At 46.6% G+C, this 15,840-nt stretch overlaps 1 protein-coding gene across 1 annotated transcript in view; it reads left to right on the forward strand.

Moving 5' to 3' along the window:
* The first annotated feature begins 10,541 nt into the window (after positions 1–10,541).
* LOC116950193 (tensin-3-like) overlaps positions 10,542–15,840 on the forward strand; it is a 133,326-nt gene continuing 128,027 nt past the window's right edge. Inside the window, exon 1 of the mRNA XM_032967808.2 lies at positions 10,542–10,970. Coding sequence (XP_032823699.2) covers positions 10,878–10,970 — 93 coding nt within the window. The 5' untranslated portion in view covers positions 10,542–10,877. The remainder of the gene's footprint in view (positions 10,971–15,840) is intronic.

Consider the following 15,840-nt stretch of genomic DNA (forward strand, 5'->3'; position numbering starts at 1 on the left):
GCATGTGCATGTTTTTTTCCTGTTTGCACATCACAAAGGTTCGAACTCATGTGGGACAGCCCAGCACCCACAAGCCTTCGTTCTGTCACGAGAATAACTGTTTCGGCTTGCGACTTTAAGGACTAACCACCGCCATGTGAACGTGAAATTTAGAGAGTTGGCTCTGGGCTAAGAACAAAGAAACGACTTATCACACATCAACACAACACTCTATGTACAGTGAGGGAAAAAAGTATTTAATCCCCTGCTGATTTTGTGCATTTTCCCACTGACAAAGAAATGATCAGTCTATAATTTTAATGGTATGTTTATTTGATCAGTGTGAGACAGAATAACAAGAAAATCCAGAAAAACGCATGTCAAAAATGTTATAAATTGATTTGCATTTTAATGAGGGAAATAAGTATTTGACCCCCTCTCAATCAGAAAGATTTCTGGCTCCCAGGTGTCTTTTATACAGGTAACGAGCTGAGATTAGGAGCACACTCTTAAAGGGAGTGCTCCTAATCTCAGCTTGTTACCTGTATAAAAGACACCTGTCCACAGAAACGATCAATCAATCAGATTCCAAACTCTCCACCATGGCCAAGACCAAAGAGCTCTCCAAGGATGTCAGGGACAAGATTGTATACCTACACAAGGCTGGAATGGACTACAAGACCATTGCCAAGCAGCTTGGTGCGATTATTCGCAAATGAACGAAACACAAAAGAACTGTCAATCTCCCTCGGCCTGGGGCTCCATGCAAGATCTCACCTCGTGGAGTTGCAATGATCATGAGAACGGTGAGGAATCAGCCCAGAACTACACGGAAGGATCTTGTCAATGATCTCAAGGCAGCTGGGACCATAGTCACCAAGAAAACAATTGGTAACACACTATGCCGTGAAGGACTGAAATCCTGCAGCGCCCGCAAGGTCCCCCTGCTCAAGAAAGCACATATACATGCTCGTCTGAAGTTTGCCAATGCACATCTGAATGATTCAGAGGACAACTGGGTGAAAGTGTTGTGGTCAGATGAGACCAAAACGGAGCTCTTTGGCATCAACTCAACTCGCCGTGTTTGGAGGAGGAGGAATGCTGCCTATAACCCCAAGAACACCATCCCCACAGTCAAACATGGAGGTGGAAACATTATGCTTTGGGGGTGTTTTTCTGCTAAGGGGACAGGACAACTTCACCGCATCAAAGGGACGATGGATGGGGCCATGTAACGTCAAATCTTGAGTGAAAACCTCCTTCCCTCAGCCAGGGCATTGAAAATGGGTCGTGGATGGGTATTCCAGCATGACAATGACCCAAAACACACGACCAAGGCAACAAAGGAGTGGCTCAAGAAGAAACACATTAAGGTCCTGGAGTGGCCTAGCCAGTCTCCAGACCTTAATCCCATAGAAAATCTGTGGAGGGAGCTGAAGGTTCGAGTTGCCAAACGTTAGCCTGGAAACCTTAATGACTTGGAGAAGATATGCAAAGAGGAGTGGGACAAAATCCCTCCTGAGATGTGTGCAAGCCTGGAGGCCAACTACAAGAAACGTCTGACCTCTGTGATTGCCAACAAGTGTTTTGCCACCAAGTACTAAGTCATGTTTTGCAGAGGGGTCAAATACTTATTTCCCTCATTAAAATGCAAATCAATTTATAACATTTTTGACATGCGTTTTTCTGGATTTTGTTGTTGTTATTCTGTCTCTCACTGTTCAAATCAACCTACCATTAAAATCATAGACTGATCATTTTTTTTGTCAGTGGGCAAACGTACAAAATCAGCAGGGGATCAAATACTTTTTTCCCTCACTGTAAGAGTAAGTAGCCAAGCGTACACTCGCTGGTTAACCTACTGAATCCTATAACAACCGCCAGTCGCCACGAAGTGGAGGTGACATCATAACGACGTTTGTGCCTTGCTAAGTGCACTTTGAGGCCACGTGAAGTGTCGAAGGCTCGCTGCTGACAGCTCACGGGGCAGACCCGCACCTGGTGACAGGAGCGCCACACACTGCCTCAGACGATCCGGTCTGGTTAAACCCAGAATGGATCGTTGACAGGTCAGCCTGAATGTTTGCAATCGGCACAGATGTCCCTTTATCAGGCTCCACGTTTCGCAAGCAGAGAAGGGAGAACATGACTGAGGCCGAGAAGGCCCGACGCCTCTTATGCAGTGATCAGCGAGGTAGCGTTCGAGTATTTGGCTGCTATAAATTTCCACGTGATAAGCCAATTCGTTGAGCTATCATTTGTGGCCAGGTCGATTCTGTGGGCGTTCCGCAGCTGATGAAAAGATAATGCCGCTCAACTCATTCGGAGTGAGACCTCTGCTGCCAAACCGGAGCTGCTCATAAAAATTACCCAAGACAGGTTAAACCCTCCAATATCCCACTAAACATGCAACGTTGGGCAAACGTTGGCATGTGGTTGAAACCGTTAGGCCAGCGTTGACCAAACCTTCCTTGTTTATTGGGAGGTTACTCGAATTAGAATCGCATTCGCGGCTAACATAATTGGCGAGTGATCCTGAACCGCTCCTGTGTCATTTATAGACTGGGAAATATTCATCCAGTAGTGCACCTTCGATTCGCACGGTTGGTAAGCTACGGTGCGAAATAGGTTCAACATACACACGACGAAGGGTTGCGATTGAATCAATTCTATTATCGTTTCCGCCCGCCACCAAGATTTACCAGGCGTGGTGAGGGCAATGGTCCCGTGGTGCCACGGGTGAGACCGTGGGTCCACCTATACACGCAGCGCGGTGCTGCTCTCTCTCTCTGCGTCCCCCTCGTGTTGAGAGAAGTCTCAGGAATGCGTTATGGACGCCAGCTCTGGTGGAATTCGTGCGAATCGTTCACGCGACACAGGCTCGGTCACGGCTTAGTCTATACGACCGTAAATAAGTAATAGGAAAAGGACACGTAATTTTGGTGAGACATAACTTATGACCTTGTGTAATGGAGGTGGAGGAATTGGTGGGGTTGGGACAGAGGCGAGGAGGGCCTCGACGAGAATATGGAACAAAAACACGAGGGGCGGAGGTCTGTGCCGCAATACGCATCACGGTGGTGTTTGCGAGCAGGGAAATGCCACAGGATCCATTTGCTCCCTTGGTGAAATTCAAGTGTTGAAGCTATTGGCTGTCGGGTATTCGTTAACGATGTGCATCTCAGTTGTAATCATTCGTGTGCAAAATAACACCAGAGTGCGTTCCTGGGCGTATGAAAGCGACCAACATATATTTTATTCCTGCCGCAGCAGCTCTCCCGCTATATTTTTCATCTGATGACGATTGCTTGTGTTGCGATCGAAACGTCGTAATATTGTTATTTTTTTTAATATCTACGTGGCTTTACCGAAAGACCCAAAGAATATGAATTCCTGCAGTCACGAAAGCTTTAAGTCAAAATTCGACCAACATAACTCGCGAATTTAATTGACGTGACGACGAAAGCAACAAACATTTGGAAAACTTATTCCGTGCGATACACGTGGCCCTTGAGCAGCAGAGGGCGCCATGCACTTGTGTCCAGGCTCCAGAGGAAATCGTTGAGCTGCAAACGTCGCCTGTGCAATTGAATTGTAACTGCGTAGGCTGCTGCTGCCCTGGGTCGAACTGCGTAGCTCTCCGCTCTGTTTTAAGATTGTATTGTCACGTGTTGATATTCGACGTTTCACTCCACGTACTGAGAGCTTCTTCAGGATCGCAACAAAAAATCGGAGAAATACTCAGTTATGTTGATATACTCCAAATCGATATACGGTATAAGCAGCCGTGATATGCCACAGCGCATGGCAACTAATATACCTGTTTGTTGTGGTCTGCGTGCCGGCTGGGGCAGAATTACATTGCACTGGCAGGGCGTTCTGGACCCAGATCTGCCGAAGCCATCATCATCAGCCATGATCAATCCACTGCTAGATGAAGGCCTTCCCAAGTCGTCGCAAACTCCCACGGTTTTGTGGCCTAACAATCCACCTCGCTCCGCCACACGAGCTGATGATGATCATGATCACTATTTACTCCTTGTGGAAGCCACCGGTGGGGTGAGTTTGGCCCTTTGCACTCTGTTTTAAGTCTGGGCAATGAATGAGGAGCTGCATGCAACAGTGAATTCATTCTGCCTCGCCTCGGGTCCCTCCCTCCCCAACGTTTCAAAGTCTCGTTTCTGTTCCAGTGCCCCTTGTGCAATGTTCCGCACATTCCATTTTCCATGAGGGCTTTAATTGGGACCCGAGTTTGGTGTTTTGAATACCTGGCATTCTGAAACGTTTTAAAGTCAAGTAACCCCGATTGCGGCTGGCGTCTGGCTGTTTGTTTTTTTCGGCGCACCAAACATTGGGGGGCATTCCGAGTGGTTGGCCGTGTTTGACGTTTCGGCGATGTTCAGAAGCACTGCCGTCAATGAGCCTCGTGGCTCTCGACTCGAGCGTTGCCATACCAATCCGACTACTGTATTTCCATAGGTTGTCTGGAAAATGCATTGAAACCCCCACAGCCATCTGGACAAGATTTGCGCCGTAACACGAATCGGTGTCACAAGCAAACGTGTGGTCGCATGTGAACGCATTCGCCGAGCGTACGGACCAAGCCGTGAGAAGAAGCAGCCGACACGACGGTGACTTTGGCCAGCCAGATTATTCCGTGTGGATGTTGACGTTAACCTTCTAGCACGGGTATAGTGTTTCAAACTGTGGCGTTGTTATCTGTGCGCGGTAATGTTTTGCTCATTACCATGGAGAAACACCCCCCACCCCACCTTGTAAAAGTAAATGTCCCCGTTCGTGGATGGTCGCGCTCCATTGCACCTTTCCTTTTAACGTTTCCTTCAACGATTGGCCTGAGATATTGTTTAGCAAAACACCGTTCATTTTACATTAAGACCTTGTTTATTTTTTTGTGGGATATTGTAAAACAACCCTCTTTGATGTTCTCACGGCGAGGCAGATCTTTTTTTGCGATTTGAGAACACGTGGGACAGAGCTCATCGAGTCGGCCCCCGCGTTGCCAGACTTATTTTATAACAGACAGGGTGGGGGTCACAGTGATATTGTAATTGTGGACCTCAAATGGGAAATTGGCGAGTAAGGATTTAAGGACCTGCCCCTGTCAACGCCCCTTCAGTCAATTAGTGCGACCACAGCTGCCGGTGCTGCTGCGACAGCCCCTGGTCACACGCAGGGAAGGGGACACGTGTACGAGACACTCCTCAGCCAAGCGTACCGACAGCTGCCTCGTTCACTGCAACGCCCGTATTTACTGTTGACACTCCAAGCACAGTGTAACTATAAAAGCAGAAACCATGTAACTATATAAACACGCCATTGTGTCGGTCCACGGCTGGACGTGGGCCTGCGCACACTTTGTCGGTCCATTGGGGTTGTTTGGCTATACTTCACCTGCCCGGTTACTGCGGGCTGGTGAAGGCGGGGAGTGTTGGCGTAGGCGCGTGGTTACGTGCAGGGCTACGCTGGGAGTCTGCCGCAGTGCTCTCTGCTGTCCCACCACGTAGCCCCGCAATCCTGGGGAAACTTGTTGTGCATTGATGGTCACCCATTGAAGTACAATCCAGGCTCAGGCCAGGCCTGCTTCTGAGATCTGACAAGCTTGAGCACATTGTTAGTGATTTTGTCCGAGGCAGCTTAAACAGATACACGTTGGTGTCTTTTTTTGAAGTCTGGGTGGTCTTGCACGCGTCTTTGTGCCATTCAATGCATTGCTGGTTTTATGAGTGCGTCCCGTAGCTGCATTCAGGAATACGTGGTATACCATGCACTGTGCTTCCAGAATTTGACCGTGTGTCTTGTTCCTTCTTCATTAAGGTTTTTTTTTTGCATCCAGTATAATTCGGGCAGCACCAGCTGATCAATACACAACGTCTCGTCATAAGTGGGATTACTTTCTGCTAACCCCCCCCCCACAGCAGCACAATCAGACGTTGAGCCACCGTGTGCACGACAGCCGACTGCCAATCTCTGCTATTTGAATTGATCAGGACTGTACATGTTATAGTAATTTTACATGATGTTTCAAATGCGTTTTCAACAATTAATCAATGAGAAGCAACATACACAAAGGTTAGGCAATTACAGTATTAGCTTAACAGCCCTTTGTCAATCCATTGCTTGATGAAGGTGTTGGTCATGTGGGTGGTGTTAGCATACTTCGCCATACTGATCAGTGCCGGGTGGTGAAGGAAGATCCATGACAGATTCAGATATAACACGCCACTCATGTGAGTCGTGGCCAGAGATTAAACACATTCAGGGTTCATAGTTTGGTGTGCTAACTGCAGCGCCACTGCTACCCCCTAAACAGTTCCTTAAATACCCGAGTATTTATTTTCCACTGTTGGGGTTGAATCGAATGCTTTTTCCAAATTGATTTTTTTTCCATGATAATGTTTTGGATACTTGTATGTGATGTGACTACCATATGCTGGTAAGTTCTGGCATGCTTGTGTGCGAGCATACTAAGCCAACGTATTATTTTATTTGGAAATTATTTATTTTGACCAACTCAATAATCACATTCAGCACCGTTGGCCATCTGCAGACAGATTTCCTCTTACGTACTGTATGTGGACACACGTTCAACGTCAAACGAGTGGGGAGAGAACACAATTTTAATTCAATAAATTTGTCAGGCTCAGCTGTGACACGCTCGCACACCGGAAGAAAGCTGTCACGAGTAATTGGGCTTCATTTTTTTAAAGATGAAACTATTTCAATTGTTCACGTGTTTAAGACCGACACATTATAGGGGGCCCACACCTCAGGTTACCTCCGGCGAACTCTGAGGAAACCACGACGCGTCTGTAAGAAGCTGCATGTTGGGTGCATAGCCACGGGAGAAATGAGTTGAAGGTTAATAAGCAATAAGTGCTGCTTCTTGTGTCTGCTAATACGGTATAATGCATCTCTCTGGTGAAACGTACAATGCCCTTTTTCCAGCAGGATGAATGGATGTCTCAGGCAAGTGTAACATCCATGAGGAATCAATCAAAACGCTCTGAACGGCAGTATTTATTTTTAAATGTCAAATGACATTTGTTTTGGTTTGAAAAAGAAAGTCGTGAATGGCTCGCGTTGTGTAACGTCAATGGGAGCAAATACAAGAACGGAAACAGATCCGTGTTTGTTTAACGAGCAGTAAGTTACATGCGTTATGGATGCACAGCTTTTGCTTTCATGTAGAACCGTACACAGTGTGTGTGTGTTCTACTTGTTTGAAAACACAAGGAAATTTTCCTTTTTTTATCCTCGTGTGCTTGCACGGTCGTCCCTGTGAGTCGTCTGGCAACACCGAGGACACGTGTTCCACTTGGAACACTTGGAACACGTGTCGTGTGCGGTGGACAACGCAGAGGTATGATTCTACACTCACATTTTTTTTTTAATCTCGGCAGCAAAGTAATTTTCCGTACTGATTTTCCGCATTATAATACGCATTTTCAACCCCCTGTGTATTTTTTAAAATATATATTTTTTTATTAAAGTGGGGGTGGGGGGGGTCTTATAATCTGGTCGGTGTGTGTGTATAACGGGCACGAGTTTTGGGGTGGGTTTTACTTTCCGAGTAGCATCGTATGATCCGGAGATTACGGTAAATCATTGCAGCTACGTTAACTCCAATGTGTCCATTTCGCTCTTGGTTTAAAGTCAACAGTTTATTTTACTCCTACGCCTATTTTGAAACCGTTACTTTAGCAAATACATAAGCAACTTATTAAATGTGTGTGTTTTTACAAATGAATTGGGAGGTGGACTGGTGGGCGTTGGAGCAATGGCACGGTGGTTAGCGCACTGCGCGACGTGCCCATTGACCCGACTTGGATTCCCGGCCACGGCTGACATCAGCGGTGAGTGACGTCCCAACTGGTCCGGGGCCCTCCCTGTGGTTCATCAACCCGCACTGACCAGCGTGGTGCAGTGCAGTCGAACAACGCCAGTGATTGACACGCCGTGGGGTGGCCTTTATCCAGCAGCGGTGTGACAAAAGGATGTGTTATTACTTTAAAAAAACATAATTTTAAAATCATTGAAATGTATCGCAAATACCCTAATCGGGTTCCCATAAATCACCTGTTATCTTCAGAGTACAATTTCCTTTCATGTAGACACATTCTGCGCCCATAAGGAACACACCAGATGTGCATGTTGGCTGGACCCAGAATAATAAAAATGCATGGCAGTCCTCGGTATAGCATAACATTGGTGGAATCTGCATTGAGTATGTGAACATGCTGTTGAGAATATTGTGAACAAAAATATGACCGTTAGTTTTTTTTTCCCACTGTACACTGATTTGGTCTGAAAATATGGTGCTTAATTAGATTTTGAGTATAAAAAAAATACGAACCATCTGTTTATGCGTGCCACACTGTTAATACTGACCATGTGACAATCATGTCACATTCTATGCAGCGTGAGCTATGAACAAGGCAACATGAGTTTGATCCCTGGTCACGGCTAACATCAGTATTGAGTGATATCTGAACGGATATTGCGTTCCCCAAGACCAACCTGACCAGTGCGGTGACATGGGAGTGGGAGGGGAGGCGGCCTTCTTGCAGCAGTGGATTAACGATGAGCTGTACAATTATAATTACTATCTGAGTTTCGATTTAAAGCTTTCGTGACTGCAAGGATTCATCGTCTTTGGTTCTTTCGGTAAAGTCACGTAGAATGAGAATAAAATAATAAAATAAAACAATAAAATTCTCAGGACGTTTCGGCCACAACACAAGTGGCCTTCTTCAGGTGTCCCCCTGTCGGGACGACAGAGCTCTGACAGAGCTCTGTCGTCCCGACAGGTTGTTCCTTTCACCTGAAGAAGGCCACTTGTGTTGTGGCCGAAACGTCGTGAGAATGTTATTGTTTTATTTCATTATTGTATTCTCATTCTACGTGACTTTACCGAAATAACCAAAGAAGATACTATCTGAGTCACAATTATAGGAACGAAGGGAATAGAGTTGAAATTAATTTGTGAAACACTGGTATTATTTGTCTAAGCCATGAAATAGCTACTTGTATATAAATGTGCCGAGCGGTACGTTCGACGGATTGGTCAGTGCTTGCATGTACCTGAGCGATTACCTCTGAGTGTATTCATTGGCTGCAGCGATGGAAATGAGAAGGTAGCGATGACGAGTTCCCAGGCTGGGGGACATCCTGCTTCTTGTTGCTGCGGTCCTGTACGCGATGTTTTTACAGCCTCCAGATGCCCCTTTGTCTCGTTCCCAAAGCCTGCTGTCAGACCCAATTTCCTTTCGTACCTATCAGATTAACTTGTCAAGGGAAAATATCCAAAAAGGTTGTGGTTTTATTAATTCTTACCCGAGATGTGTTCTCTTTTTTTTAGTGGATCAGTACCATTGCACAGAGGGGTTTGTTTCAGGCTAACATTTTTTGGTGTATACAGTAGAGTAGTAGTATACGATCAGTCTAATTCCTTTAAACATGCCATTCATCCTTCAATTTACTTGGCTTCTGAAGTGCACTGGGCCAGATTAATGACACCCATTTGTCTGTCTGCACGCGGACTTAAACGTTTGAGAGTTCTGACAAGAGCCCGTATCGGGCAGATGAATTAGTGACACTTTGATGATGTTCTACGGTAAGCCTCAAGATCTGTTAATTTCATTAAAGATGTCTGTGGAAAGTCATGAGTACACATTGTGTCAAAATGTTAGTTTATTAAAAATGAACGCATCATCGTTTGTGACATATCTGGAAAGTACAATGACGTGCATTTTCTGTTAAAATGAAAACATTAACCGTGTCATATTCTTAGCTCTTTCGGTAAAGTCACGTTGAAGGAAAACAATAAAATAATAAAATATATATAAAACAATTAAAATTCTCAGGTGTACCTGATGACGACCGTTTGTGTTATGGTCGAAACGTCGTGAGAATTTGTATTGTTTTATATATTTTATTATTTTATTGTTTCCCTTCAACGTGACTTTACCGAAAGAGCTAAGAATATGAATTACTGCATTCAGGAAAGCTTTAAATCAAAATTAACCGTGTCGTTTGTGTTTTTAAACTAATTCATAATTTTAATGTTGTAATCTTGAGTCTGTAAGTAGGTGTGTAAAAGTAAAAAAGCAAGACCCTTCCTCGTATTTTTCCGCCCTCGGGGTGGCCACAAACGCACCGGGTTTGTTTGTTGCTGTATTTCTGTTTTCACTCAAGAGCAGTGAGAGCAGAGAGAGAGGGAGCGAGAGAGAGAGCGAGAGATAGCGAGAGAGTCGCCGTGGGTCCCCGAGGGCCTGGCTCCTCGTAGACGCTAACTTGGTGGGGAGGAGGCCGCGGCCGGGCGAGGCGTTCCCCTCCATCATCACATTTCACCGTGGAAAAAAAAAGAAGCCGGCTAAAAAAAAGAGGGCAGCTCAGGACGGCCAAAATGGCCCAATTGGGGCTGTGGCTGCAACTCCCCTGGGGTTTTCGCAGCCGCCCAATCACTGCTCAGGTTTGTAACCTGCTTGTTAATGGAGGGCAACACATGAGGAAACGAGAGAGAGAGAGAGTGGGAGAAGGGAAGAGAAGGGGCTGGAAAAGGAAAATATTTCAGTGTGGATGGCATGTAGCTTGTGTATGAACAATAATTTTTTTCGTTCAAAAAGAAGCTGCGTCTGATGAAAGATCACTTTTTTAAGCAGTAGCTAACGGCAGATGTTCCAAAAATTGATGCCACACTCACATTAAGAGATCCCCATTGGCATTGCACTCAGAGGAACAACAAAGAGAAGCCGCGCTCTTAAAGTGAAGCAATAGTTGTGGTGAACACAGTCTATCGCTGGAACGGATTTTAAGGCAGTCATTTTGGTGCTTTCTGGCTGGCTGTTGAGAGGAGGAGGAGGGAGCAGTCGAGAGAAATGTTCCAAATGACTCTGCTGTGCTGCGTGAGGCGCTCCGCCAAGGGAGACCTGGGATGCCACCTGCCCTGCGCTACGTGCAGCTGCGCGCAGGTGAGTGCATGGCTCTCCACGTGCCACCCACGGCTGTCTCTCTCGGTGCCTGTGTGAGACCGTCGCACGACTGACACGCGAAGTCTGCCGGTCGCCATCGCTGCCATGTGAGGAGTAAAGTGATCTCAAGGGCGTACATAGTTGACGCGAGTTCACCTCCGCAAGGAGCGTGTTTTAGAAATGAATGTTGTTTGTGGGTATGTTGAACTTCTTTCGCACCGTACGTAGCCGACCGTGCTAATCGGAGGTTTAACGAACATATACGTGAACCTTTTCCATATGATAGATATTTGCTCTGATGCACGTGATTACGTCACAATGGCTTATGGCAGTAAATAATACCACGCATGAGGTATTAACACCGAGCTTACTATGGATGTCACACATGGAAGCAACATCTTTACGATCAGCTGAAAAACTAATGACAAAACAATCCTCGTCTCTTTTTCGGGGTTTTAAACGTGAATTGATTCATTCAATTGTTTGGATCACGGCACGGTGGTAGCATAGCATTATGGGACACACTGAAGAGTTGTCCTCACACGTGCCTGCGCTACAGGAGCACGGCGGTGAGACGCGTCGGGTTGTTTGTGCAGAGTGGCCGAGGGCGCGGTGTGTGTTGGTGGTGGCGCTGCTGCTGCTGCCGTTGTGTTTGGCCCCGTGGCCGCTTCCAGCGTGCGGCCACCACTTTGAGACAAAGGGCCCCCACTTTGAGACAAAGGGCCCCCACTTTGAGACAAAGGGCCCCCACTTTGAGACAAAGGGCCCCCACTTTGAGACAAAGGGCCCCCACTTTGAGACAAAGGGCCCCCACTTTGAGACAAAGGGCCCCCACTTTGAGACAAAGGGCCCCCACTTTGAGACAAAGGGCCCCCACTTTGAGACAAAGGGCCCCCACTTTGAGGCAAAGGGCCTCCACTTTGAGACAAAGGGCCCTCACTTTGAGACAAAGGGCCCCCACTTTGAGACAAAGGGCCCCCACTTTGAGACAAAGAGCCCCCACTTTGAGACAAAGGGCTCCCACTTTGAGAAAAAGGGCCCCCACTTTGAGACAAAGGGCCTCCACTTTGAGACAAAGAGCCCCCACTTTGAGACAAAGGGCCCCCACTTTGAGACAAAGGGCCCCCACTTTGAGACAAAGCCCCCCCCCCCCCATTGCCCTCCTAGCAGCGCCAACTCGCATCGGTGCCCAACTGTAGAATTTGCACAAACGTCAGAAGGACGGTGACAAACCAAATTGCCGTTTCGATTTCGAGACATTCTGCAGTGCGGCCCCGAGCACGGTATCGTCTGTAATTCGGTATGTGCTGGCGTGTATTTCTTATGGAATGTGTGGGACCGACTTGCACTGCAGTCTGAAATGATAGTGGTTGCCTGCGCAGTCGAGAATTGTGTCTTTAAAATGCCCGGTGTGCCGATCTATTATCTCTGTTTGCCGGATGTGCAAGGCACTGTACGAGCGATATCATTCCGGTATCCGTATCAGAAACACGGAATTCACTCTTTTGTAAACGCAGCTCGCAAGAGGCCGCGCACTGCCGCTGGCAATGTATTAGAACACTTATCTAAATGTGTGACTTAATTCACAGCTGCTCCCCCATCCTCGGGGGGTTATTAATGAGCCTTTATCTATGCAGGGGGACTGCGTTGTGAGAGGAAGGGGAAATATCATCTTATTGGTTACACGGGTCATCGTCAATGTTGACGCGCTGTAGCCACGGGCACGTTTAAAACATAGTAACGTGGTGGGGGGGGGGGGGGGGGGTGTATATTTCACTGTTATTGTCCCATCGTTCTAGAGGCAAAGTGGTATGCAGTACTCCCTAGCGAAGCTGGTGGACAGGCTCCGATGACAACGATCTCTATGTACGCCCAGCATGTCACATCCTCACCAATCTGGCTCCACTCTTCGCTGCCGTGACCTACGCCGGTGCGAGCGAGCCGTCGCGTGCAGCCGGGGCGAGCACCGCTATTCGCACCGCTCACCGGGGGATCTTCTTGCCTTCAGCTCACACAATATTGCCAACGCAGAGCTGGACTCCCCATATCCATGGACAATGTGTGGCGATTCATTTGCATGCAGGGAGGTTCCCTTAATTTGTTGTTTTTAAAACCCGGGATGGAACAGGGGCACTCTGTGTACCGATGGCGCACGTCCTCCGTTATCAATCCTGCGAACAACCGTGGCTGTACGTATGTTGAACTTCTTTCGCGCCGTACGTAGCCAACCGTGTTAATCGGAGGTGCAGGGGGGGGGGGGAGACAACAGAGCTGTGAGCGTAGATTATGAGTGGAGGAGGGCACGATGGGACACCGATGAACGTCGCTCTTCATCCAGTCTCAAGTTAAACGTTCTGCAGAGCTGTGTGTAGGCTCCACGGTGTGGTGGAGTGCAGCCCCTGGCTTCTCCACTCTGTCCCTCTGGCCTCTCTACCTACTATTAAGAAGGGCCATTTCCCGAAACGTCGCCTATTTAATGTTTCCTTTGAAGGGCACACATACACACAGTTTTATTGACGAATGTGTTAAGTTTTTATCTTTACTGTTCCATGCCATTTCAAGTGTGGTAATTTTTGCTGTTGTTAGCTATTGTTCCAATCATGTGTTAATTACATACATGTCGACTCTACCGTGCTCTGTGGTCCTGAAAATATTGTTTCATTAAACTGGATTATACACTGCACATGCGGTTTGTGAATGCTGATGCGGCATGTTCACGTGCACCTAGCCTGGCACAAGCGCCGTGGTGACGTCACCGCCACTTAGTGGCGAATGGCGGCTGTTGTAGTAGTTATGTTTACGTAGGCCGTCTCGCTTGCAAATACACTTACAAAAAGCATGATATGGTTTGGGTAGCTGAGCCCAACACTCAACATAAGCAACACAGTGATAGATACAGACTTTTGCACATTGCACAAATAGATGTGCATGCTCTGTTCTGGTTGAAGGCCTATTCAGTGATTCCCCATGCACCATTGCACCCCCCCCCCTACCTCAATCCTGAGCAATCCCCTACCAGGTCACGACTCGGAGGTTAAAACTCACTGCTAAAAATCCCAATGTCAATTGAGACAAAGCAACCAGAGGCTCAGGAATCCGCGTGGCCGTTTTTAATGTCATATGCACTCGTATATTTAAGTAGGTATTAAATGCACATTCACACTCGGTTTTGCATGGGAATTGTGAGTACCATATTTGTATAATATCTGGTTGTGCTTAAGTTTACATTTAGATTGAAGACTGTTTTTATCCTAAAGGTCTCTTTTTGTTATTGTATGCTTTTCCCCTGCCACATACGTTTGCAATTGTATTTCTTTGCACAACTTCTTGAAGTATTATCACTTCCACATGTTTCTCTGAGAAAAAAAACCCCAAAGTAAATGCGGTTAATTTTGTACGCATGCCAGAAGAGTGGAACCAGGAATCACCGTCCCCGACATCGCCCTGCGCATAAAGTCTTGAATTTAACCTCTCCGTGATAATTTATGCGAGCCCATATAGCCGCAAGAGGATTAGCTTCAAAGTTGCCCTGGCCTGCCGCTAATGACCTGGATCTGTGAAGCAGATTCCAAAGGACACCGTTGGGCAGCAGCAGCACCACTGACATTTCTCGTGTGCGGGGCACTCTACTCCACGCTGGGACGACTGCGCAAGGCATTCCGCGGCAATCCTCGTGGCACATGCCTTTGATCAGAATCTATGGATGGAAGAGTCGGAGTTGAGGGCATGCAATCCCAGGCAGATTATGTGCTGCCCGCGGTACATCCTCCTTTGCCATTGGACACCTGAGAAATCCTTATCTGAGTGTTGACTTACAGACGGCCAGCCACGCAAATTTCAAAATTCTTACGTAACTAATACGGCACAGAGATACACGCGCATTATAAACAAACCAAGAGCCTCTTAGTGTGACATTGTGAAAAAATACATGAAAAACATGTTAGAGCACCGCCGTTAACCTTAAGTCAAACTGTGATATAAAGAGCTTTTCTTTTTGAATGAAAGGTTTAAGACTTGTAGGAGATAGACATTATGACTGCAACATCCACGTGACCTCCGACCCTCTCTTCCACATCTCCACTGTCCAGAGTTAGCCTTCCCTGACCCCTTGTGACCTTTTGACCTGAGAGTGATTGAGCTGGTGGGATGGGACGTGCTGAAGTTTGGAAGGAAAGGGATTAGCACTCTTCAGCTCACTGACCAAATCCTTTAATCTAAACATCTTTCATTTGTCTCTTTGCCTTGCCTTCTATTCTGAAGCCTCTTCCTGAGTTTTTTTTACATTCAATTATCAGCGTTTTAGGAAAAGGCCAATTAAATGGAGCTCTTTTTAAGTGTGTCTTTAATTAGGACGTGGCACAGTAACTTGAGAATCCACTTGGATGTCAAATTTGTGTGGTTCGGTCTTCTTGAGACTCAGCCAAAGTTTTTAATTGTACTTGTTAGATGAGCTAGATCCAGTTTTTGTTACATTTTGGACGTGAGCATAATTTCATGTACTTTAGTTTTATATATATTTTTACTCAAGCAAAAAAATAGTTACCTTTTTTCATTCTTGACTCAAGACAAGAAGGCCAATCCCGTATTTGTTTTAATGCACATCTACTTGTTGTAAATCTTTACGTGCACAATATATTATAATCTGCATTGTCATTTGCTGTGGCTTGCCTGCCAAAACCCAGGGCTTGTGCTGTGAACTCAATCCAGAACACAACAATGGGCTCCTTTGAATGTCACTGTTTTTCATTCTGTAGCGCAGGCTTCACCTTTCAAGGGACAGCATTTCCTGAAGGATTGGCTTTATTAAGGGCCCTTCATGAGGAGCAAACGTATCGGGTCTCTGTGATGAGTGTCCAGGTACCTCAACGTG

This window comes from Petromyzon marinus, chromosome 2 (genome assembly GCF_048934315.1).
Source record: "Petromyzon marinus isolate PM22_M1 ecotype Great Lakes invasive population chromosome 2, UKy_Petmar_22M1.pri1.0, whole genome shotgun sequence".
Lineage (NCBI taxonomy): Eukaryota > Metazoa > Chordata > Hyperoartia > Petromyzontiformes > Petromyzontidae > Petromyzon > Petromyzon marinus.